Raw genomic sequence first — 26,473 nt, forward strand, 5'->3', positions numbered from 1 at the left:
TTCGGATGTTTTCACTCACGAGACTCCCAGGTAGATAGCCAAAGTTAATTTTTTTTCTCCAAAATATTATTTTTATAGGCGAAATTGCTCCATTTGTTCTTCACGTTTGGCTGAGAAATCGCCTGGAAATTGCAGTCACGAAAATGGCGAAAAATATTCCAAATTAGCTCCATAAAATCGACAGAAACATGGGAAACGTTGTTTAGAATCCATCCTCAAGGTGTTTTTCTAATATCTATTCGATAATATATCCGTCAGGACAATTCGTTTTTCAGTAGGACCGATTGGAGTAATGGCTACCACTGTATTTTACGCGAGAGTCACCCTGGGAGCCATCATGTGACCACTTACGCAATGTAGCTGCCTACGGCTATTCTTCAACATAAATGCGTAAAACTAAGTCACAATGTTATAGACACCCTGGGGAATACGTAGAAAGCGTAAGCTCATTGATAGGACATTCACAGCTCAATAGGGATTCATTGGAACACAGCGCTTTCAAAATATGGGGCACTTCCGGATTGGATTTTTCTCAGGCTTTCGCCTGCAACATCAGTTCTGTTATACTCACAGACAATATCTTTGCAGTTTTGGAAACGTTAGTGTTTTCTATCCAAAGCTGTCAATTATATGCATATTCTTGTCCTGACAAAATATCCCGTTTTTAAAACGGGAACGTTTTTTTTCCCAAAAATGAAAATACTGGTTAAGATGCTTCCACCAAGTATTAACACCGGAGTCTGAAGACGTATATGCAAACAATACATGCTTCATTTGTATTTCTTAGTATTTTGGAAAATGTTCTGTCATTTTGCTTTCACTTTGAAAATGTAGGTTGTGTAGATCAAGATGCAACTTTTTTTTTTATCCCGTTTTTAGATGACATTTTAAACATAAATGAAAAGACTATGCAAGGGGTGTGTGGACTTTTACTAGCGACTGTATTTTATTTATATATGTATGTATGTATGCATGTATGCATGCATGTATGTATGTATGTATGTATGTATGTATGTATGTATGTATATATGTGTATGTATGTATATATGTGTATGTATGTATATATGTGTATGTATGTATATATGTGTATGTATGTATATATGTGTATGTATGTATATATGTGTATGTATATGTATGTATGTATATATGTATGTATGTATATATGTGTATGTATATGTATGTATGTATATATGTGTATGTATATGTATGTATGTATATATGTGTATGTATATGTATGTATGTATATATGTGTATGTGTGTGTGTGTGTGTGTGTGTGTGTGTGTGTGTGTGTGTGTGTGTGTGTGTGTGTGTGTGTGTGTGTATGTATGTATGTATTGTGGCAAACTTCTTCAAAGTTAGGAGCGTTTGTCACAAACTAAGTGGTAAACTGTCACCAAATCACCCAAGAATGAGAGTTCTTTCGAACAGGACAGTACCTGTGTGTTTGTTTCTCCGTCCTGGTCCACCCAGGCCGTAGGCGAGGTCAAGGATAGCAGGGTTCGGTACACGAATCGGGTTCTTGGTAGGTCCAGGTCCAAACGCCAACAGGTAAGTCCAAACAATCCAGCTCATACACGGTAAATCCAGCCAATCTCTATAGTCTCTTTCTCTATTGTTCATAGCTCCTTCCAGCACCCTCTCTTCCTCTTCCTGGTTTTTCTTGACCCTTTATCTGTGAGTCGGCTCCACCTTCTGAGGGTTCCCCTTGCTTCTGGGACTTGTAGTTTTGGCGGTCGGCCATTTTGTGATCTGTAGTTCTGACAGGGGTGGCCATTTTAGTGATCGGGCAGAGCCCGTTTATTAGCTCTGCTCTCACATATCTGCCACTTATCACTCGACCCCCTTCTTTGCCACAGTATGTATATATGTGTATGTATGTATGTATATATGTGTATGTATATATGTGTATGTATATATTCATTTATTGGCCTTTTTATGTTCTGTTTTCAGTGGTGTGGGTGTCTGGTCAGTGATGCAGGTAGAGCTGTCTTTATCCCCACTGTTTGTCTGCCTGGTCTCAGAAAAGGCTTCCTTAAACTGGCCCATATGCCAGAATATGCTTGCATCATCCAGCCAGAGGTCAGGTTATAGCCTGGCTCTGACCAGCCAGCTGTGTGAATGTGTTGCGTGTTTGCCACTGAGTGCCTGCTCAGTGTTACACTACAATTCTTTCTCAGTTTGTATATCTGCCAATCCTCACAAAGGCCCATTTAAGCCAGCACTGAGTTTAGTCCAGCCATACGCCCAGAAATTACTCCCAGAGCGCAGATTAACAGATACTCTCAGGTCCCAGTGTAATTCTCTAGAACTCACTCCATATAGACGCGCACAAGCATGCGCGCGCGCGCACGCACACACACACACACACCAGCAGTAGGTTATAGCCAGTCCAGCTGTCCCAGAGGCACTGAGAGGAATGTGTGATCTCACTGCGCTGTCTGTCCTGCCAGGGATGAACCCACTAGACCACAGCCAGCCCATTGTCCAGACCGTTTCCCCTTTCACCAGGCGTTCATCATATTACATGCACCATTGGCCGCCGCAATTCTAATTTAGCGTCTCTGACAATTAGACATCTGAAATGTCTGCCCGGCCTACTGTGAGTTTAGCTTCTGCCTAATTCAGAAATTGCCATACCAGCACGGCTTCCAACCAACTCGACATGCTCTGGTAAATGGACACAATTATTCAGTCTTTGTCTCATTAACTCTAACCACCCCTCCCGGGGTTATTTGGTACGTACCGTCTGAGGTGAGCGTGCCCTGCGGTGGCGGCGGGTTGAGTCCAAATGGAGAGGCGGTGGGGGAGTCCATGCGTGACCCCCGTGGGAATGCCCGGTTGTTGTGATCCCTCTGTATCTCGTTGGTGAAGCGGCTGTTGACGGGGATGTTCTCTGGGACCACCTGGACCAGCGGGGGGACCACCTGCATCTCACTGCGCCCCAGAGTCCGCAGACACTGCTCCTCCAACGCAGCAATCAGCACAGATTGGTTGTTCACCACCCCCGCCATCGCTGCAAAACGCCCTTCTAGCTCCTTGTGGCAGGAGAGAGAAGTTAACATAAAGACCAGAAGTGTCTTGATATATTTCTAACAGATATTTTAGCAACATTATAAGTGCTATAGGCACATCTAAATGTTGTCCCCAGCTATATTAAGTGAGTGCTGGCCTTCTAAAGTTCCATTCTTATAGCAGTGTTGTTCTGCTTCTAGCACACTCCTTCATTCGATTTCACCTCTACATGAAAGTAACATTAACCACGTTGTGTTTCAGTTCCACCTTGGCGTTCTAACCTTGTAGCGCGAGGCTAGCCTCAGCATCTCTGAGGTGACGTTGAGAACCCGGTTCTCCAGCTGGGCCAGCTCCAGAGAGTTGTCTCTCTTCCTGATGATCTCGTGAAGCAGCTGCATGTAGAGCTGGGTCACCCTGGAGTTCATGTTCCTGCTCTCCTTCCTGAGCAGCTTCATCTCGTTCACCATGTTGCCGTCCACGTCCACCACCAGCTGCAGAGTCTCAATCTCCCGTCTCTGCTTGAACAGCACCTCTCTTACGTCAGCTATGTCCATCCGTGTCACACGCTCCTTGTCCGGCTCGGGGCCCGTTGCACTGGCACAGATGGGGCCTGATGATGGGCATTAGATTAATTCGAAGTCACGTGACAAGATGTAAAATAGACGTCTTCACAGAAGACTAAACACTGACCTGTGATCTTCTGCTGGGGAATCAGAAAGGTGTAGGAGCACTTCTTGACATCTGTGGGAGTTCGTTTGGCCCTGAGCAGGGGATATTCCTTGGTTTCTCTAGCCTGTCTGGAGCCCCTGCACTGGCTCTGCTCCAAGAAAGAGAGGCAGAGCAGGGCACACAGGCTCCACGACACTCCCTGCCTCACCCCCACCACACCCTGCATAGTGTACTTCTACTGGCTGGCTGGATGACTCCTGGACTTCCTCTGGGCTTCTCTGCAATTGATGAAGGAACAGGAGTTGGTGTGAAGTAATGGCTTACTGTTCCCAACAATGAACAATTAGATTGTTGACAACAAAGTACCAGGAGTGCTGGTCATGTATATTTTATCCCTAAAAAGGGAAAATAGTTTGGCAGCAGAATAATTCATAACAACAAAGCAGGATGTGAAGACTACACGTAGCTTGCACACACAGGGTTGGAATTCAACAAATGTTTACAGCTAGCAGACATTCCCTCAGTCAGAAGTAATAGTCAGGCTTGCCAATGGTGGACATTTACAGTATACAACTTAAACACCAGGTTGAGGTAGACGTTATGTGAATGCCCTGGCGGAAATGGTCAATGATCGTCAATGATCCCTAAGGCATTTGATTAGTCATGCGGCAGAATGATTCCCAATAAGATGTTTTAGCACTAAAGCCAGAAATTTCATCCAGAACAATACTCGGACAAACAGGGTTTGTGTAATGATCTAAAACCGAGCAGTAGGAGGGCTAGCTGGTCTCACAGGGAGCTGGGGAACAAATTGCTGTTCAGTCATTCTGCAAGAGGAGGTCTGGATGTCTGTTCTCTGTCAGAGCTGTTTCCTAAACACCCAGACTGCTGAGTCCCCTGGCCTTCCCTGGTGCTGCAGGGCTCTGAGACATACTTCCTCTCCCTGCAGATGGGGCTGTGTTAACACGATAGTTCTTTGAGCGAGGAGAGCTCTGGCTGGCTTCTCCCTCCCGGACTGACCCCAACTCTCCACCCCGCCCCACTGCCCCTCTCTTAACCCCTGGCTGTACATCCTAAGCCTGTTCTGGCTCCTCCTGCCAGACAGGTTTTGTAAACACGCACCACGAGGCTCCAGACACGAACACACGAACACACGAACACACGAACACACACACACACACACACACACACACACACACCCAGACACACACAGACCGTGGCACCACAAGGCTCCAGACACCAAAGCTCACAGGTATGTTAAGTAGAAAATGTAATTTACCTCTGGTGTCTGATGCCCCCAGCCCTGCCCACCACTCTGCCCTAGTTCCCTGGCCCTGCTCAGAATCCTATATCCTCTCTCTGACCCCCATTGTGGTTTCTGTCTCTCTGCTGGTGTTTGATTCTCATCAACACCTCTCAAACACACAGCTCCATTTTACACTCTGAGTTTGGCCTATGTAAGTCCACACAACACTACCCAACACCCCCACCCTGAAACTGGGGCTCTGTGTGGCTCCTGTATGATGCTGTTGTGGATCGTCAGACCTGGAGTCAAATCTGTCACTTAGATCAGTAGTGTGGAATAGAGGTCGACCGATTCATCGAAATGGACGATTTTAATTAGGGCCGATTTTTAAGTTTTCATAACAATCGGAAATCGGTATTTTTGGTCACCGATTTGGCAGATTTTTTAAAAACTAGGCAAGTCAGTTAAGAACACAATCTTACTTTCAATGACGGCCTAGGAACAGTGGGTTAACTGCCTGTTCAGGGGCAGAATGACAGATTTTTACCTTGTCAGCTCCGGGATTCAATCTTGCAACCTTACAGTTAACTACTCCAACGCTCTAACCACCTGCCTCTCATTGCACTCAACGAGGAGCCTGCCTGTTACGCGAATGCAGTAAGAAGCCACGGTAAGTTTCTAGCTAGCATTAAACTTATCGTATAAAAAACAATCATAATCACTAGTTAATTACACATGGTTGATGATATTACTAGTTTATCTAGCGTGTCCTGCGTTGCATATAATCAATGCAACGCAGGGTGATGATTTAACAAAAGCGCATTTGCGAAAAAAGCACAATCGTTGCACGACTGTAACCATAAACCTAACCATAAACACCAATTCCTTTCTTAAACTCAATACAGAGAAGTATATATTTTTAAACCTGCATATTTAGCTAAAATAAATCCAGGTTAGCAGGCAATATTAAACAGGTGAAATTGTGTCACTTATCTTGCATACACACAACAGTTTGGGCAGCTGGGCTCATTGTGAACTAATTTGCCAGAATGTTACATAATTATGACATAACATTGAAGGTTGTGCAATGTAACAGCAATATTTAGACTTATGGATGCCATCCGTTAGATAAAATACGGAACGGTTCTGTATTTCACTGAAAGATTAAACGTTTTGTTTTCGAAATGATAGTTTCCGGATTCGACCATATTAATGACCAAAGGCTCGTATTTCTGTGTTATTATGTTATAATTAAGTCTATGATTTGATATTTGATAGAGCAGTCTGACTGAGCGATGGTAGTCAGCAGCAGGCTCGTAAGCATTCATTCAAACAGCACTTTAGTGCGTTTTGCCAGCAGCTCTTCCCTGTGCTTCAAGCATTGCGCTGTTTATGACTTCAAGCCTATCATCTCCCGAGATTAGGCTGGTGTAACCAATGTGAAATGGCTAGCTAGTTAGCGGGGTGCGCGCTAATAGCGTTTCAATCGTCACTCGCTCTGACACTTGGAGTAGTTTGCTTCGAGGGTGGCTGTTATCTATGTGTTCCTGGTTCGAGCCCAGGTAGGAGCGAGGAGAGGGACGGAAGCTATACTGTTACACTGGCAATACTAAAGTACTTATAAGAACATCCAATTGTCAAAGGTATATGAAATACAAATGGAATAGAGAGAAATAGTCCTATAAATACTATAACTACAACCTAAAACCTCTTACCTGGGAATATTGAAGACTCATGTTAAAAGGAACCATCAGCTTTCATATGTTCTCATGTTCTGAGCAAGGAACTTAAACGTTAGCTTTCTTACATGACACATATTGCACTTTTAATTTCTTCTCCAACACTTTGTTTTTGCATTATTCAAACCAAATTGAACATGTTTTGTTATTTATTTTTATTGGTTTATTATATTAAGTTAAAATAAGTGTTCATTCAGGATGGTTGTAATTGTCATTATTACATTATTATTATTATTAAGGCATCGCCTTTTTTGGTCCTCCAATAATCGGTATCGGCGTTGAAAAATGATAATCGTTCGACCTCTAGTGTGGATACTGTGAAAGGGAGCCTGTTTTGTGTCGGTGTATGTTAGGGAGCTGAGCCAGTACTGTGTGAGAAGTGTCTGCGTAGAGTGCTTTTCTTTATTTCACTGGCTGTGTGTTAGTCCAACAGCAGATTCCCCTGACAGCGTAACCGGGTTCTGTATCCTGTATACTCACTCCCTGTTAATGGCTTTAGCATCTTCAAGCTCTCCACACACACACACACACACACACACACACACACACACACACACACACACACACACACACACACAAAAGGAAGGGATCACTGCCATTACCTCACTTTCCAACCAAGGTGCAAAAATTTAAGGAGCAAACTGAAGGAAAGAGGGTCAGCAAAATGTGAAGGACAATGGAACTCTTTCAAAAAAAGCTTATTTATTGCTGAAGGTAGCACACCAGGGTTGGGGTCAGTTCCAATGAAATTCCAGGAAATTCAGAGATTTTGAAAAATATAGAATTACAAATGTTCTTCATTAGCTAGGTTTCCATCCAATTGGTGACATTTTATACATACATACATACATACATACATACATACATACACACACACACACACACACACACACACACACACACACACACACACACTACCGTTCAAAAGTTTGGGTTCACTTAGAAACGCCTCAAGTCCTCAACTGGCAGCGCCATTAAATAGTACCCGCAAAACACCAGCCTCAACGTCAACAGTGAAGAGGCGACTCAGGCATGCTGGCCTTCTAGGCAGAGTTGCAAAGGGTACTATTTAATGAAGCTGCCAGTTGAGGACTTGTGAGGCGTCGTTTTCTCAAACTAGACATTCTAATGTACTTGTCCTCTTGCTCAGTTGTGCACCCGGGCCTCCCACTACTCTTTCTATTCTGAGCCAGTTTGCGCTGTTCTATGAAGGGAGTAGTACACAGCGTTGTACGAGATCTTCAGTTTCTTCGCAATTTCTCGCATGGAATAGCCTTCATTTCCCAGAACATGAATAGACTTACGAGTTTCAGAAGAAAGTTTGTTGTTTCTGGCTATTTTGACCCTGTAATCGAACCCACAAATGCTGATGCTCCGGATACTCAACTAGTCTAAAGAAGGCCAGTTTTACTGCTTCTTTAATCAGGACAACAGTTTTCAGCTGTGCTAACATAATTGCAAAAGTGTTTTCCAATGATCAATTAGCCTTTTAAAATTATAAACTTGAATTTGCTAATACAACGTGCCATTGGAACACAGGAGTGATGGTTACTGATAATGGGCCTCTGTACGCCTATGTAGACATTCCATTAAAAAAAATCTGCCGTTTCCAGCTATTCACAACATCAACAATGTCTACACTGTATTTCTGATCAATTTTATGTTATTTTAATGGACAAAAAGATGTGCGCTTCTTTCAAAAACAAAGAAATTAAGTGACCCCAAACTTTTGAACGGTAGTGTTTTATTCTAAAATCCGCATAAAGACAATTATTCCCAGCAGAGATTGCATATTCCCAGCAGAGATGTTTCCATCAAATTGACTTGTTGCAGATGAATGGCTGTATATGATGACGTACAGTAGTGCACATAATACCCTTTTCAGATTAAATTCCCAGGTACTGAATTAAAAATACAAGTTAAATGGGTTTCAATCGCATTTTCAACTCCTATCTGCATGCTGTTGGCTAGAGCGCACATGTAGCTTACATCCCTCAAACTCAACTCTGGACCTCGGAGTCAGTTCCACTGCTTGTTTTCATTGTTCCCCTCTAATCAGGGACTGATTTGGACCTGGCACACCAGGCGGGTTCAATTAATTATGAGCTGGAACAGAAAACCAGCAGGCTCTGGACCTGTTGAGTACCCCTGGCCTACATGTTTAGAATAATAATATTATTATTATTATTATTATTATTATTATAGAAAAAATTGTGAGATTATTTTTAATTGTCAAACTGCAGCCAAGTATTGATTATCATGTCAACAGAAAAATATCCTTGATATTTATTGAAAGGAGCATCAAGCTCATCACCTTGAATGTCACAGGGTGGTGAAAGTGCATCATTTATATCTGTAGCCTGTTAAACTACATGCTTTCTCGACTACCCGTAGTGGGAGGACCACACGTCATTGTGTGACTTCAAGTTTACTTCAATATGATTATGATTATATCTATTTGCGCATAAAAACGTTTACACTGACATTTCTCGCATGATTCATTTTACAGACACAGAAAGATCCCACCTTGTCTAGTATGTTTTGTCTACATTTAGAAAGTTTTCATCAGGCCTGGGACTTTTCTTTATCCGACATGTACTTTACTCAGATAAAAAGGTTGGATGAAAAGCATACACACACACACACGCACACACACACACACACGCACACACACACACACACACACACACACACACACACACACACACACATCTCTCTCAAGGCAGCTATACTGATCAAAAATATAAACGCAACACGTGAAGTGTTGGTCCCGTGTTTCATTTGACTAATTTCGTGACGTGAAATATAACTCAATAAATAAAATCTTTGAAATTGTTGCATGTTGCGTTTTATATTTTTGTTCCGTGTAGTTTTGCAGCTTCTTCATCCATGCCCATATTGCGCCATTATCAGGCTCCCTCTGAGAGACACTGCAGGGGCAGAGGTGTCTGGAATGTGACAGGTAGTATTATAGGACGGACTCACTCGCAATCCTCATCTCCATCTTCTGTTTTCTCTTTCTCACATGCACGTTTCTCTCTCTCTCATCCATCATGCTTGCACTCTTGCTCTCTCCCCTGAGTGTCACTGGTTTTTTACTCTCTTCATCTGTCTCTCCCCCTCTGCTTTAGGATCATTTTCCCCCTCTGTGGTGGTTCTTAGAACTAGAACACCAGAGGAAAGACATTCCAGGTTGAGAGAGAGGAGTTTTACTGTACCTTTTTAACTCCATACAAACCAATACACTACCTGTCATTGTCCACTGTCATTACATTCTGTCTGTACACTAAGTAAAGCACAACACAACAGTAGATCATCCAGACCAGACCTGTCAGTGGTCTGTACTCTGTGCCCTAACACCTAGTGAAGGCCTACAGGAAGTGCCTGTCTGTAGCAAGGAGCAGAATGTAAACAGAACCAGCTCTCTACTGAGTCAGCTGCAGACTACCTCCCAAATGGTACCTTATTGCCTATTTAGTGTCCTACTGTCAACAAGGGCTCTTGTCAAAAGAAGTGCACTATAGTGCATTTGGAAAGTATTCAGACCTCGCATTTTGTTACATCCTTATTTTAAAATGGATTGTAGTTTTTTTCTTCTTCTTTTCCATCAATCTACACACAATAGCTCATAATTAAAATTCTCCCATTCTTCTCTACAGATCCCCTCAAGCTCTGTCAGGTTGGATGGGGAGCGTTGCCGCAGAGCTATTTTAAGGTCTCTCCAAAGTTGTTTGATCGGGTTCAAGTCCGGGCTCCGGCTGGGCAACTAGGACATTCAGAGACTTGTCCCGAAGCCACTCCTATGCTGTCTTGGCTGTGTGCTTAGTGTCGTTGTCCTATTGGAAGGTGAACCTTGACCCCAGTCTGAGGTCCTGATTGCTCTGGAGCAGGTTTTCATCAAGGATCTCTGGTTTCATCAGATAATCTTGTTTCTAATGGTCTCAGAGTCCTTTAGGTGCATTTTGCCAAATTTCAAGGGGGCTGTCATGGAAGACATTCCTCAGTAAAAGGCCCTTCCCACCCCTGATTGCTCAGTTTGGCAGAGAGGCCAGCTCTAGGAAGAGTCTTTGTGGTTCCAAACTTTTTCCATTTAAGAATGATTGAGGCCACTGTGTTCTTTGGGACCTTCAATGCTGCAGAAATATTTTAGTACCCTTCCCAAGATCTGTGCCTCGACACAATCCTGTCTCGGAGATCTACGGACAATTCCTTCGACCTCATGGCTTGGTTTTTGCTCAGGCAAGCACTGTCAACTGTGGGACCTTATATAGACAGGTGTGTGCCCTTCCAAATCATGTCCAATCAATTGCATTTACCACAGGTGGACTCACTCCAATCAAGTTGTAGAACCACCTCAAGGATGATCAATGGAAACAGGATGCACCCGAGCTCAATTTCAAGTCTCATAGCAAAGGGTCTGAATACTTATGTAAATAAGGTATTTCTGTTTTTTTTATTTTTATCAATTTGAAAAAAATGATACCCAGTTTCACTTTGTCATTATGAGGTATTGTGTGTAGGTTGATGAGGAAAAACATTTATTTAATCCATTTTAGAACACGACTGTAACTTAACAAAATGTTTCTGAAAAGCTGAAGAGAAGTGTCTCTTTCAGTAAGACATCCAGGTCAGATTAAATCTCAGTCCAACCAGGGCCGATTAAACCAAATCAACTCGGAGCTACACAACACACCCAGAGCCGCATAGCTGACGAGGGAGGTAAATACAGACTGACTGTTAGATGGAGAGTTGGATCTGGAAGAAGTGGGACGTTCACTACTCCTCTTCCTGGCTGTCTCCAGAACACTCCGCCCCAACAATCACCTACAATCAAATCAAATCAAATGTTATTTGTCACATACACATGTTAGCAGATGTTAATGTGAGTGTAGCAAAATGCTTGTGCTTCTAGTTCCGACAATGCAGTGATAACCAACAAGTAATCTAACTAACAATTCCAAAACTACTGTTTTATACACAGTGTAAGGGGATAAGGAATATGTACATAAGGATATATGAATGAGTGATGGTACAGAGCAGCATACAGTAGATGGTATCGAGTACAGTATATACATATGAGATGAGTATGTAGACAAAGTAAACAAAGTGGCATAGTTAAAGTGGCTAGTGATACATGTATTACATAAGGATGCAGTCGATGATGTAGAGTACAGTATATACGTATGCATATGAGATGAATAATGTAGGGTAAGTGACATTATATAAGGTAGCATTGTTTAAAGTGGCTAGTGATATATTTACATAATTTCCCATCAATTCCCATTATTAAAGTGGCTGGAGTTGGGTCAGTGTCAATGACAGTGTGTTGGCAGCAGCCACTCAATGTTAGTGGTGGCTGTTTAACAGTCTGATGTCCTTGAGATAAAAGCTGTTTTTCAGTCTCTCGGTCCCTACAGTATAGTATGGATGTAACACTGTTGTACCTCTCTTCTGACTTGCTCTCTCGCTGTCCCTTTTCTGTCCTCTCCTCCCTCTTTCTGGGTCAGTATTGAGGCTGTTGTAGATAATGGGTAGTGACAGAGGTGAGGGAAGATGGACAGACTTGGGAAAGCAGAAAACACAGCCAGTTAGAAATCTCAACCCTTTCTTTCCCTTTCTCCCCCTTCTTAACTAAATTTAATAAAGAGAGAAGTATTGTTGGCTCAGGAACCACAGCGGATGGTTCGTGTATCCCCTAACAGATGTCGCAATGTCCAACCCCAGACAAAGCCATATACTCCCGCTCACTTACACACACATGAGCTGTTAATGGAGAAGTAACGGGACAAGAGACACTCAACATCTCGCCCTTTCTCTGTTAGGGTATTACTGTATTAGGGCTGTCCCCATTTAGTCGACTGGTCAATTGTTTGGTCGATAGGCTGTTGGTCAACCAAGATTCTTTTAGTCCAGCAGGCGCAAATATTTTTATGGGACATGAGACGCATGTCTAATGGTCCAAGAATAAGGGGAGTGTGGCTCCAGAATGTGCTCGCTTGCCATTTTGTGCATATTCATTGAAGTTATGAAACAATGTGTGCATTGTTTGCTGTCTCAATTCCCCATTACCGGTAATGCCCATAATTTATCATCTCCAACGTTTGTTTGGTTAAAGTCGTCTGTTTGCGGAACTCGCAACCCATGCTACACTTGTGAGAAACAAGTTATTTTTGGGGGGAGGGGGGGGGGTTACTGGTGTGTTCTGGCTACTGTGACAATCATGAATGAGAAGGATTGTGTTATCGCTGCTGCTATCAGCCAGGGTTAAAGTTAACTAAATGTTAAAGTGGTATAGACGTATTAGGGATGTGCACGGTTAGTCAAATATCCAAACTGATGTTCGTATTTGAATACTTGTGTGTTCATTTAGCAAGAGCAAAAAAGTATAGAGGCCTATTTTAACCTGCTTTTTAACACTGGAAAGTATTTTTCAAAATTAAGTGGAGTGATAGTTCACTAATGAAATAAATACAAGACGGAATAAAATTCCGCAATTAAAAGTTAGCGGAAGGAGTAGGCTACAACGAGCAACCAACTGGTAGGCTGTTTAATTGAATGTGGTTGGGGAGCATGCGCAGCATGTGACCTCAAAAGCCTAGCTAGCTTTATGAACTACAATCTGTTACGAACAGAGTGGACTAGGTTTTGTAGACTTTACCCTTTGTCAAAGTTTCAGAATATTGCGTTGTTTAGGTGTGCAAGGGCGAATTCAATGTTGTCGTTCCCTAACGGAAATATGCAAATACGCCAATAGGATCTCGCTACCTCATGCGTTGCTCTGCCCACCTCCTTGCTTGTTCTGCAAACTGATTTAATTTGCGCCCATTGGATACCACAGCCTGTCGTTTATGTTGGGTTAGTTATACACATCTTTTGTTATATGGGATGATAAAGAACACTGGCTGCTACAAGTTAGCTAGTCTTGGATGTAGCAGAGTTGCCTTGGAGGTCTCTCTCCGTCTGCTCGCTATACACACTGCTCTATATAACTTCCGGCTGCAGCAATAGAGCGCCAGCGTCTCCCTCGCACATCAGTGCTCAGGTTATTAAAAACACACTATTTAATAACCACACGTATTTGGCAAAAATGAATAATACTATTTGAATAGTGAGATTTAAATATATATACATTGCTAAGTCATATAGAGATATAACAGAGTTGAAGTCGGAAGTTCACATGCACTTAGGTTGAAGTCATTAACTCATTTTCAACCACTCCCCAAATTTCTTGTTAACAAGCTATAGTTTTGGCAAGTAGGTTAGGACATCTACTTTGTGCACAAGTAATTTTTCCAACAATTGTTTACAGACAGATTATTTCACTTATAATTCACTATCACAATTCCAGTGGGTCAGACGTTTACATACACTAAATTGACTGCCTTTAAACATCTTGGAAAATTCCAGAAAATTATGTCATGGCTTTAGAAGCTTCTGATTAGGCTAATTTACATCATTTAAGTCAATTGGAGGAGAACCTGTGGATGTATTTCAAGGCCTACCTTCAAACTCAGTGCCTATTTGCTTGGCATCATGGGGAAATCAAAAGAAATCAGCCAATAACTCAGAAAACAATTATAGACCTCCACAAGTCTGGTTCATCCTTTGGAGTAATTTTTAAATGCCTGAAGGAACCACATTAATCTGTGCAAACAATAGTACGCAAGTATAAACACCTTGGGACCATGCAGCCGTCATACCACTCAGGAAGGAGATATGTTCTGTCTCCTAAAGATGAACGTACTTTGGTGTGAAAAGTGCAAATCAATCCCAGAACAACAGCAAAGGACCTTGTGAAGATGCTGGAAGAAACGGGTACAAAGTATTTATATCCACAGTAAAATGAGTCTTATATTGACATAACCTGAAAGGCCACTCAGCAAGGAAGAATTCACTGCTCCAAAACTGCCATAAAATAGCCAGACTACGGTTTGCAACTGCACATGGGGACAAAGATTGTACTTTTTGGAGAAATGTCCTTGGGTCTGATGAAATAAAAATATAATTGTTTGGCCATAATGACCATTGTTATTCTTGGAGGAAAAAGGGGGAGGCTTGCAATCCGAAGAACACCATCCCAACCGTGAAGCAACAGGGGTGGCAGCATCATGTTGTGGGGGTGCTTTGCTGCAGGAGGGACTGGTGCACTTCACAAAATAGATGGCATCATGAGGAGGTAAATTATGTGGACATATTGAAGCAACATTTCAAGACATCAGTTTAAAGTTGGTCTCAAATGTGTCTTCCAAATGGACAATGACCCCAAGCATACTTCCAAAGTTGTGGCAAAATGGCTTAAGGACAACAAAGTCAAGGTATTGGAGTGGCCATCACAAATCCCTGACCTCAATCCTATAGACAATTTGTGGGCAGAACTGGAAAAGCGTGTGTGAGCAAGGATGCCTTCAAACCTGACTTAGTTATTACTCCAGCTCTGTCTGAAGGAATGGGCCAAAATTCACCCAACTAATTGTGGTAAGCTTGTGGAAGTCTACCAGACACGTTTGACCCAAGTTAAAGGCAATGCTACCAAATACTAATTGAGTGTATGTAAACTTCTGACCCACTGGGAATGTGATGAAAGAAATAAAAGCTGAAATAAATCTTTCTCTAAACTATTATTCTGACATTTCACATTCTTTAAAATAAAGTGGTGATCCTAACTGACCTAAGAGTGTGCAAAGCTGTCATCAAGGCAAAGGGTGTCTACTTCGAAGTATCTTGATTTGTTTAACACTTTTTGGTTACTACATGATTCCATGTTTTATTTCATAGTTTTGATATCTTCACGATTATTCTACAGTATAGACAATAGTAATAAAAAAAATTGGGTGTGTCCAAACTTTTGACTAGTACTGTGTATATCAAATCAAATGTATTTATATAGCCCTTCGTACATCAGCTGATATCTCAAAGTGCTGTACAGAAACCCAGCCTTAAACCCCAAACAGCAAGCAATGCAGGTGTAGAAGCACGGTGGCTAGGAAAAACTCCCTAGAAAGGCCAAAACCTAGGAAGAAACCTAGAGAGGAACCAGGCTATGTGGGGTGGCCAGTCCTCTTCTGGCTGTGCCGGGTGGAGATTATAACAGAACATGGCCAAGATGTTCAAATGTGTGTGTGTATATATATATATATATATATATAGCAGGTTCAGGTTAGAGCAGGTTCCATCTATATGTCAGTGTTCTGTCTGATGGATAGCAGCACCAGGAAGAGAGGCCATATTTGGAAGCTATTTTATTAATATTATTTTATAGACTATGCATTTCCCAGCCTGACATTTCCAGCTTCCAATGTCCCATCTGGCCTTCAGACTTTCCCAATCTGCTTCCAAAACCCCCAAACACACAACACATCCATCTCCTGAAAGAACAGAGAGGGGAGGAGAGAATATAGGGATCAGGGAGAGGATGCTTTAGCACAGTTGTAAAAGGTTTACTACAAACATGGCCCTGTCAGAACCCTACTGTTCACACACACACTTGGTCCCCCCCTCCCCACAAAAAAGCAGTTCTCGCGATTGCTCGTGATTGCTCCCTCTTCAGACACACACACACACAAACGCACCATTTGCTCTGTCTCTCACACGCACCCTCAACGTGTTAGCAATTACTTGGAACAGTCAGAGGAGAGAGCAAAGGATCAACATTCCAGGCAACCTCCACACGCTAGACACCAAGTCATACTTACAACTAACTGATAGAGCCAGAGATGGAAGATTTGGAGGAAGGGAGAGAGGGCAGGATTTAGGGAAAGTGGGGTTATAGTGGTCACCTCTTTCTGAGTAGGGTGTTTTAAGTCATGGTGTAAACTAGTGCTGGAGGAAATGATGAGAGAGCGAGACCAAAGGGTTTATGATGTGGAATCCATCTAAACCACAACTGGAATTGGTCCTGTAGGATGAAGAGGAAAACCGAGGGAAGGAGAGGAAGGCGTTTTAACAATATGGTTTTGGGTCTCTGGTTGGATCTCCCAAACCCAGAATATCTTAAGAGCCTGGAGTCAATGTTTTGGTTCTTCTAGTGTGTGTGTTATTTTTTTATTTCACCTTTATTTAACCAGGTAGGCTAGTTGAGAACAAGTTCTCATTTACAACTGCGACCTGGCCAAGATAAAGCACAGCAGTTCGACACAAACAACAACACAGAGTTACACATGGAATAAACAAACATTCCGTCAATAATACAGCATAAAAAATACAAAATCTATATACAGTGAGTGCAAATGAGGTAAGATTAGGGAGGTAGTAAGGCAATAAATAGGCCATGGTGGCAAGGCATTTACAATATAGCAATTAGACACGGGAATGGTAGATGTGCAGAAGATCAATGTGCAAGTAGAGATACTGGGGTGCAAAGGAGCAAAATAAATGCAGTATGGGGATGAGGTAGTTGGATAAGCTGTTTACAGATGGGCTATGTGCAGTGATCTGTGAGCTGCTCTGACAGCTGGTGCTTAAAGCTAGTGAGGGAGATATGGGTCTCCAGCTTCAGTGATTTTTGCAGTTCGTTCCAGTCATTGGCAGCAGAGAACTGGAAGGAAAGGCAGCCAAAGTAGGAATTGGTGTGTGTGTGTGAGGACTGGAACCCTAGTTGAGTTTCAGTTTCAAATGTGGGAGTCTCAGCATAGTGGGGTGTGGCCCCACTCTGCCTTCACCTCACACACGCTTTTCCAGTTCTGCCCACAATCAAAAATCACTCTTTGTGTGTCATAAGCCCAAGGAAGTCTCACACACACAAAGTTCCCTCGTAGACACAAACATGGCGAATCCCACAAGGCTTCCCTTACTCTCTCCATCCCACACACACACAGTGTCCTCTGACTCTTGGTTTGTGTGTGCCTGTGTCTTGCGTCTCCCACTGTCTTTTCTCTCCCCCCTCTAACTCCTTTGTTCCTTCTCTCTCCTTTCCTACGAGAGTAGTTTTGACTCCACACACTCAACTCCCCTGTTTGATTCTCCCTTAACATTTAACAGATCTTTGAATGAGCTCTTTTTGTCTGCTACAGTATATCACCTTCCTCTCCTCAAGCATATGTTCTTTCCACTGGTGCAGGTAACTGATAGTTATGGAGTGTTTCATTGTAGTTAATAGTGTTTTAAAGTGGAGCTGACTGCGTTGCAGAACTACTTTGCAGATATGAAACAATCATCATATCAGTCAAAAATATAAAATTCCCAGTTTATAATTATATTGTTTAAAATTAAGTTCTATTTGACCGAAAATGCCTTGACGTACAGTGAAGCATTTTTGGCAGAATAGATGGATGCAGTTCAGTGCAGGATTAATATAATTTCTTTCTTGGTAGTCAAAAAATATTATTATCAGGCTGTAAATCACAGCTGGCCTAGTACATTGTTTGCTGCCTGCAAACATTCAGGATGAACTGTTCCATTGACTCAATATTTTGAAACAAAAACGGACACCTGTAACTAAAGCTGGGAATGTCAATACAATAAAACTAGAAAGAGCAATGATCACAACTCAGTCATAACGGGGCTAATAGGCTAGCGCACGTGTCGAACACCGGGCCTGCCGGCACAAATGACTCAACAGTTGAGTCTTCGACTTTTTTGAAATTACAACCTGATGCACTAGCATAGGTGAATTAAACTTCAATTGCGCTGCTTTCATGTCCCGTTTGCTGCCTGCAAGAGAGGGAAAGTGTACAGAAACATGCCAGTCTTGCAAGGCTACCAAAATGTTGAAGTCTGGCTTCGGTTTTTAAAGCTTGACGAATAACCAAAAAACAAAACCTGCAACAAAACACCATGCAAAGGAGAAAATGTAGTCCTATCACAGCAACATTTGAGCAGTAGCTTAGGCTAACTACAATACATTTTGAGTGCAACATGCGATGCTGCATTCAACCACACCGGTGAGCCATGCAGTGCAAAAAAATGTCAAATAAGTTTAAATGTTACTACAACCTATAGCTAGGTTTTTGTTATTTGCAATAAATCCTGTTTGGCTAGCATCGCAGCAAGCGTGGACACATTTTATTTCTCTTTTTTGTTTTAATATGTTAATGCTATATACAGTAGAGGACATTATAAAGGGACATCTTTTTTCTAATAAAACAATTGCCAGTTTGGGTCTTACTTGCATGTTTTGTTTTGGCTATGTCTGGCACGCAAACTCTTAGTTTTTTTCAATATGGTCCGTCTGCTGATTGACTCCACGTTTTTAGATAGCTAAATAGCTAACAGTCCTATTGATCAAACAGCCATGAAAAGGTAGGTTATCTTGCCCTCAGTTGCTTATGCACATCGGCAAGATCAACTAGCTAGCTGCTGGGGGGGATGTCATTGGAGGAGTGGGTGAGTGACCAACTTTTTCCCCTTGCCGTTTTGTAGGTGGCTACAGCTAGAGATTCAGTTGTCATTTTTGTTAGCAAGCAAGAAATGTGAATCCCTTTGCTTGCTAATGCTGAACTTGAACAACTGTTATCCACAGTTAGCATATCTCTTAGTTGTCAATCAGATGTATTTGGCATCGATCAAATTGGCGGGTTTGCAAGTTCCCATTCAGTTTTCAAAACGTAGGTTGGGACAAGCATGCATGGAAGGCAAGCTGCAGAAGGACAAGCGGCTACTATTCCCTTCCGTTTATCAGTGCAATTTTGACGGACAACTAGCTGAACAAGTGCGGGAGGGTTTATGTATGGTTCCCTTGTTAGATTTTAGCTCATCTCGCTCTGGTCTGGCTAACATTAGTTGTTGATCTTGTTGATGTGTATAAGCAACTGAGGTTGTTTGATCAATAGGACTGTAAAGTTTCTAAATGTAGGAGGACACCCGAGGTATTTACAGAACTCTATTCAGGTGTATTTTGTGGCTTTTGACGAATGTGTTCTAATGCTCTAAAGTCGCGCTGTTGCTATGCCTGTAAACACAGTCCAGTTAAAAGTGAATGATGTCAGGCCTGTGGCAAGTGGCCTATTTGCATATTGTCCTACTGTAGTTCTGATTTGGCTATTGCTATAGAATTTTCAAATGCCTTACTATATGGAATTCTAAACATTCTAGGAATTTGAAAATGGCCACATCGGAGTGCTTGCTTGTCCCCCAAAAAAATGTTTCCAGGGGGGATTAACAGATTTTAAGATTTCATGTTGCTTCATAGGTGATGGATTCCAGGCTCAGAGGACAAAGCTGTGTGTGTGTGTGTACCTATACTTGTGGGGACCAGAAGTCCCCATAAGAATAGTAAACAAACATTTACCAACTGGGGACATTTTGTTAGTCCTCACAAGTTCAAATGCTATTTTTTTTTAGCTCCTTTAGGGTTAGGGCCTAGGGGTAAGGTTAGGGAAAATATGAATTTGAATGGGACTGAATTGTGTGTCCCCACAAGTTCAGTTATACGAGTGTGTGTTGTGGCTGGGTAAACCGCTTGTGGTCAGAGCGAGAGCCGCAAACTGAATACCTGTTGTGTTTGTGGGCTGACCGCAGTGTATTTAAGTTGTTCAGATTCACATATGAATACACCTATTCCTCAAAAGTCTAAGTTTGAATCGTCTCCAACACTTGGATGTCAAGTCTCGTTTGTGCTGGGAATCATGAGCTTGTGTGTATCTATTACTGAGGTAGGGAAGAGTGATGTTTGGAAAACAGAAGTGGTCTCGTTGGGGCCGTGTGTGGCCCCTGTGGTGTGCAGCACAGGGAGCACCCCACTGTGAGGTATAGTTTTGGTTGGCCCCATGCCTGCTGTTATGGCCAGCCAGCTCCACTAGCTGTCTGTCTGTAGTTTAACTACAGGACCTTCACAAGCCATATAACCTAAAATTGTTGATATGTATGGGTTAGGGTTGTTGTAGCCAGAGTGCTGACCCAGTTTAAGTCCCTCAACACGTGTTCCAGGTGAACTGGGAGCCAAGCACTTCTACCCCCTCCCCTCTTTATCCCTCTCTCTCTCCCATATCTCTATCTCTCCCGCTGTCTCTGTGTGTCAGTCAGATGAGTTAGTGCTGTGATTTACTCTGATTTATCGATCGTTGAAAAACCCTCCGCCTCACAAAACGTTTTCAGAACCTCTAGGCCTGCCCTCATTTTGTTTTTAAGATCTGCTTTAGCTGTTAGGCCAGTTCACATAGGCAGTCTTATGTGAACTGTGTTGCTGTGCTCTTACGTCCCTATCCCCAGTCATACAGCATTAACAGATGTGTATCCAGAGTGAGCGGAGAGTTTTCCATGTATCTAACTTGACAGCAGAGCATGTATAAGTGAAGACAGTTGAACCTAATTGTGAGTGGCGATATCAACGCTAGCAGACCGATATTATAAACGTTCCAAGCCCCGAGTGTCAGTGTGAGGTTTAGTAGTTTCTATCTGATGCCTGGATGGAGGGTTGCGTTGTAGGATGATGTGGTCATAGTAGAATTATATTGTATTATCAGTGTTGTTTTTCTTCAAACGACACCATGAATGGAACCTTCTATTCATTCAGAAACAACTCCATTCACTATCGATTGTCACAAAATGCGTGCGTGTGATAGTAACATTCAGCCACACACTGTAGAGTGTATCACCACCTCATTATGTTGACTTATTTATTTAACCCTAATCTATCCTGGTTAATTTAACAACCATTTCTCATTCTCAGGCAGAGAGGATATTAGGAAACCAAAGCTTAACAGGAGCAAGGGTCCACACACACACACACACACACACACACATCTCTGATCTCGCCATCTGACCTTCTCACTTACTCACACAATAGAATTATGGAAAAACTACAGCTCGACCGAGAGAAGGAAGTTACTCCAGTGAAATACAGTAAATGTCTACTGACTCATTGCTGCTCCCTATATGCTTTTTATTGATCTAGGCTAGTCAGTTAAGAACACATTTTTATTTAAAATGAAGGCCAAACCCTCCCCTAACCCAGACGACACCCTATGGGACTCCCGATCGCCTGTTGTGATACAGACCGGAATCGAACCCTGGTCTGTAGTGATGCCTCTAGCACTGTGATGCAGTGCCTTAGACCACTGCACCACTCAGGATACTTGAAAGGTAAAGTTTCTATATCCCAATAAAGGCCCAGCAGCAGTGAATGGACATTTACAGTGTAGCAGGTTACCTGTTGCTGAGCTCCTGTGTGTAGCTAATTCCCTTGACATCCATATACAGCCCGTCTGTCTCAGGCTCTCTGTCTAAGGAGTCCTTCTCACTCACTGTACAGAGTCTCGCTGTACATAGGTCTAGCTTTACCTTGAGGCTTATCTAGATACCAGTCCCCTGGAGAAATAGCGTTGCTAAACTCCCCTGATTCTTCTGCACCCAGAAAATAACTGCTAACAGAACGTTCTAACCTCTCCTGCAGAGCAGAGCTCTCCCAGCTGCTCACATAGCTACACAACACAATGCATGGAGTGAGAAAGCAATCCTCAGTGAGCCTCGGTGCTCCAGTTCAGTCCCCTCCTCAGGCTCTGCTCATCTACACTTCCCCCATCTTACACAGGTGCTCACCTCTATCATGTGGTTAGATCTCCGGAGCTTCAGAATCCAGAAGCTTGCTGTTGGAAGCCTGCTGCCCAGCAAAGTCCCTTCCCTGTGGGCTCAGTGAGGTTGGCGTTAGGGTTTATAGCTGGAGCTCTGTGTCCATGACTAAACTACCGGTTACTTCTACTTACTGAGCTCTGGTTCCTCAAGGTTTTCACAAATGATTGGCTGGAGAGGGAAGGGAGGGAGAGAGGAGGGTTTGGAGGAGGGAGGCTGTTTTTCCACCTCCTTTTCTCCCTGTTTCTTTTGGTATGCCCCAGCCCACCTCTGATGTCACTGGTCTGCGAAAAAGAGAGGGAGATATCAGAAGAAGCTCCCCCTAAAAGGTATTTTTTAAGGAAAGATGTAGGTTGTTGGAGAAACTTCAGAGTTCAAGAAATCAGTTTGGGGCAGACACACACACAGGTCCAGGTCTTCTCAGTAACCCACATCCCACTACTACTCTAAACTCACCAGCCTCTGTCTGGCTTACTCCTCTGTGCTTATACCCTTCTGTGTGATTCAGAGACTCCGTCCATCCCTTCCTAACCCAGCCTGTAGTGATAGGGTTCATGCTGTGACACAGTAATTCTGATGTCGTTGTCTCAGGGTTTACAGGAGCTTCCTTTAGACACTATGTAATACAGACAGCTGTGCACGAGTGGGTGTTTGTTGGTCACACTACTTTGTAGAGAGATGCAAAGGAGGCTCCAGGTGTATGGAGAGACCCTCTTCCTCACAGGAAGACATATGACATAAGAGACATATGACAGGCTCTATGTTCAGTGGTGCTGGGCGGGAGATAAATAGAACGGCGATGGAAAGCAGTAGAGAGGAGAATAGAATGACAGATATATGGAGAGGGGGGATGTAGGAATACAGCGTGATGGGAGAAAGCGACAGGCAGTTAAATCGTGCTGTAAATTAATCTCAATTTCCAGAGATGGAAACCAGCTACTGCCTTTGTCTCCTAATGATAATATTTATGTAATGAGAGATTGCGAAGCTTAGAGCTGTAGTACTGTCAGGGAGATGGAGACATCAAGAAAGAGAGAGAGTTGGCTGGGCTAAGAAGAGGAGTGAAGAGCATGTCATTACACAGTGCCTACAGAAAGTATTCACACCATAATGTCCAAGTGGAATTATGTTTTTAGAAATGTTTACTAGTCAATAAGTATTCGACCCCTTTGTTATGGAAATCCTAAATGGCATGGACTCTGTGTACAATTATATTGTTTAACATGATTTTTGAATGACTACCTCATCTCTGTACCCTACACATTTATCTGTACAGTCCTCAGACGAGCAGGGAATTTCAAACACATGTATTTATTTTACCAGGTAAGTTGACTGAACACATTCTCAGCAACAACCTGGGGAATAGTTACAGGGGAGAGGAGGGGGATGAATGAGCCAATTGTAAGCTGGGAATAATTAGGTGCCCATGATGGTTTGAGGGACAGATTGGGAATTTAGCCAGGACACTGGAGTTTACACCCCTACAATAAGTGCCATGGGATCTTTAATGACCTCAGAGAGTCAGGACATCCGAAAGACGGCACCCTACACAGAGCAGTGTCCCCAATCACTGCCCTGGGGCATTGGAATATTTTTTAGACCAGAGGTAAGAGTGTCTCCTACTGGCCACCACAACACCACATCTGGTCTCCCATCCAGGCACCAACCAGGACCAACCCTGCTTAGCTTCAGAAGCAAGTCAGCAGTGGGCTGCAGGGTGGTATGCTGCTGGCAATACATATTCAATCACAGACCAGGGAGGTTTTTCCCAATGCCTCGCAATGAAGGCACCTATTGGTAGATGGAAAGAAAATACATGAGTATTCCTTAGCGCATGGTGAAGTTAATAATTACACTTTGGATGGTGTATCAATACACCCAGTCACTGCAAAGATACTTGCCACCTTCCTAATTCAGTTGCCAGAGAAGAAGGAACCCGCTCAGGGAGTTTACCATGAGGCCAATGGTCACTTTAAAACAGTTCTGGAGTTGAATGGCTGTGATTGGAGAAACTGAGGATGGATCAACAACATTCTAGTTACTCCACAGTATGAACCTAAATGATAGTGAAAAGAAGGAAGCCTGTACCAAAAAAAATATATATATATATATTCCAAAACATGCATCCTGTTTGCAATAAGGCACTAAAGTAACACTTTGGCAGTGAAATTAACTGAATACAAAGCATTATGTTTGGGGCAAATCCAACACAACACATCACTGAGTACCACTATTCATATTGTCAAGCATGGTGGTGGCTGCATCATGTTATGAGTATGCTTGTTATTGGCAAGGATAAAAATAAACAGAATAGAGCTAAGCACAGCCAAAATCTTCAAGGAAAAACCTGGTTTCGTCTGCTATCCAACACACTGGGAGACATGCACCTTTCAACAGGACAATAACCTGTTGAGGACAATAACCCCCTTGAGTTGCTTACCAAGATGACTTACAATTTTGACTTAAACCGGCATGAAAATCTATGGCAAGGCTTACAAATGACTCTATAGCCATGATCCACAACCAACTTGACAGAGCTTGAAGAGTTTGCAAAATAATAAATAATAATGTGCAAATATTGTACAATCCAGCTGTGCAAAGCTCTTCGACTTACCTAGAAAGACTCCGCGCTATAATAGCTACTAAAAGTGATTCTAACATGTTGACAAGGTAATCAAGATAAAAATGTGATTTAAAAAATAGAAAAAAATCGTTGACAAAAAAATCAAATTAAATCCATTTTAATCCCACTTTGTACAACAATATGGAGAAAACCGAGGTATGTGAATACTTTCTGAAGGCACTGTATACAGTATAGTTAAGACCATCGCTCAACACTGATGTTTGTGTATATATGAATGACTAAAATGTGTGTGTTGACTAAGGAGTAGGGCTTAGTCAGTATGTGGTCTGGAATGACCTCTGCTCCCTGATGTTGTTTTGAATCATACCTCTGTCAGATGGGCCGTGTCTTCAGTTGGCTGGAACAACAGAGGTCTGAGAAATGGAGAGGCAGGGAGAGAAGGAAAGATTGGTTGGTCTGCAGGGCAAAAGTTTTTCACTGAGTCAGCAGTTTCTGTTTTCTGTTTACGTTCATGTTTGTGTGTGTTTTTGTAAGAAAGTTAATGTTGAAGTGATGTTAGTTCCCATGACAATGGCGAAGGTACATAAAGATGTCAGCCCCCATGTACTTACCACAAATGCCTTGTTTGCTAAGTTCGCCATATTGTACATGGCTCTCGTTACACTTGTTTTGTAAAGGCGTTAGCTCACTACACATGATCTCAATTCTAGCTCCAAGATGGCGGCAATTTGAAAAAACAACTAGATTGTGCTGTTTTACTGGCACATTGAACCATGTTGCATGCCTTTGTTTAGCACTACCCACAGAGTTCTTAAACTATGATGTCATATCTGATTCCTCCATCTTTATGCACCTTCGCCATTGCATTTGTTACTCTAGTACGTGTTGGTGTTCCAGGATTCTACTTAGCCTAGCATCTCTTGTGTTTAATAGTGTTTACCCATGACTGTCTACAAGTCAGACTGTTTCTCCCTCTCTCACTCTCTGTAGGGATGTATCTGTCTGACCTGACATATATAGACTCAGCGTATCCCTCTACTGGCAGCATCCTGGAGAATGAACAGAGATCCAACCTCATGAACAACATCCTGAGGATAATATCTGACCTGCAACGCTCCTGCACCTATGGTACATGCGCGCACACACACGCACACACCACTCCCTGCTCCATACCCTAAGACTAATTTCTCTGTCTCTGTAGATATACCAGTGTTGCCTCATGTCCAGAAGTATCTCAACTCAGTCAGGTACATTGAGGAGCTACAGAAGTTTGTGGAGGATGACAACTACAAGTGAGTAGTGGCTCTGTTACATTAATGGAGTTTGATAAGGTGACATTTATTGGAGGTCATAATCAGGCGTGTTTAGTGTCTGCTTCAGGTGTGTTTAGTGTCTGCTTCAGGTGTGTGGCATGTGGTCCTCATGGGTTGTGTTCAGGTTGTCGTTGAAGATTGAGCCAGCCACCAGCACCCCTCGCTCTACTGCCTCTAGAGAGGACCTTGTAGGTCCTGACGCTTCTACGTCTCCTCTCTGTGGCCATAAGGGCCTCATTGCAGACGGAACCAAAATCCCTCCCACGCCCCCCTCCCCTAGGAACCTCCTCCCCTACGGACACAGAAAGTGTCACAGCCTGGGCTACAAGTGAGTCATCTCAACACTGCGGACTCACTTTAGCTCATTTTAATATCCATTACCCCATCATTGTCTGAATTGTATGC

General features: G+C 42.7%; 2 protein-coding genes across 8 annotated transcripts in view; one reads left to right on the top strand and one right to left on the bottom strand.

Annotated features, from left to right (window-relative positions):
- LOC118391839 (angiopoietin-related protein 1) overlaps window positions 1-22,345 on the bottom strand; it is a 45,876-nt gene extending 23,531 nt beyond the window's left edge. The window contains exons 1-6 of one of the 3 annotated variants that reach the window (XM_035783308.2): window positions 22,142-22,345; window positions 12,112-12,229; window positions 11,403-11,491; window positions 3,704-3,960; window positions 3,295-3,623; window positions 2,745-3,036 (exon numbers count right to left, since the gene is read on the bottom strand). In XM_035783308.2, the coding sequence (XP_035639201.1) occupies window positions 2,745-3,036; window positions 3,295-3,623; window positions 3,704-3,908 (826 nt within the window). In that variant the 5' untranslated portion in view covers window positions 3,909-3,960; window positions 11,403-11,491; window positions 12,112-12,229; window positions 22,142-22,345. The remainder of the gene's footprint in view (window positions 1-2,744; window positions 3,037-3,294; window positions 3,624-3,703; window positions 3,961-11,402; window positions 11,492-12,111; window positions 12,230-22,141) is intronic. The other 2 variants (XM_035783302.2, XM_035783315.2) reach the window with 2 other exon arrangements.
- Window positions 1-26,473, top strand: part of ralgps2 (Ral GEF with PH domain and SH3 binding motif 2) — a 145,295-nt gene that overhangs the window by 94,688 nt on the left and 24,134 nt on the right. For all 5 annotated transcript variants that reach the window (XR_008061771.1, XM_052458730.1, XM_052458727.1 and 2 more), the window contains 3 exons: window positions 25,746-25,883; window positions 25,957-26,047; window positions 26,193-26,396. Coding sequence is in view for 4 of the 5 variants with exons in the window: in XM_052458730.1 (XP_052314690.1) it covers window positions 25,746-25,883; window positions 25,957-26,047; window positions 26,193-26,396 (433 nt within the window). In the remaining variant the exon portion in view is untranslated. The remainder of the gene's footprint in view (window positions 1-25,745; window positions 25,884-25,956; window positions 26,048-26,192; window positions 26,397-26,473) is intronic.

Source organism: Oncorhynchus keta, chromosome 1 (genome assembly GCF_023373465.1).
Source record: "Oncorhynchus keta strain PuntledgeMale-10-30-2019 chromosome 1, Oket_V2, whole genome shotgun sequence".
Classification (NCBI taxonomy): Eukaryota; Metazoa; Chordata; class Actinopteri; order Salmoniformes; family Salmonidae; genus Oncorhynchus; species Oncorhynchus keta.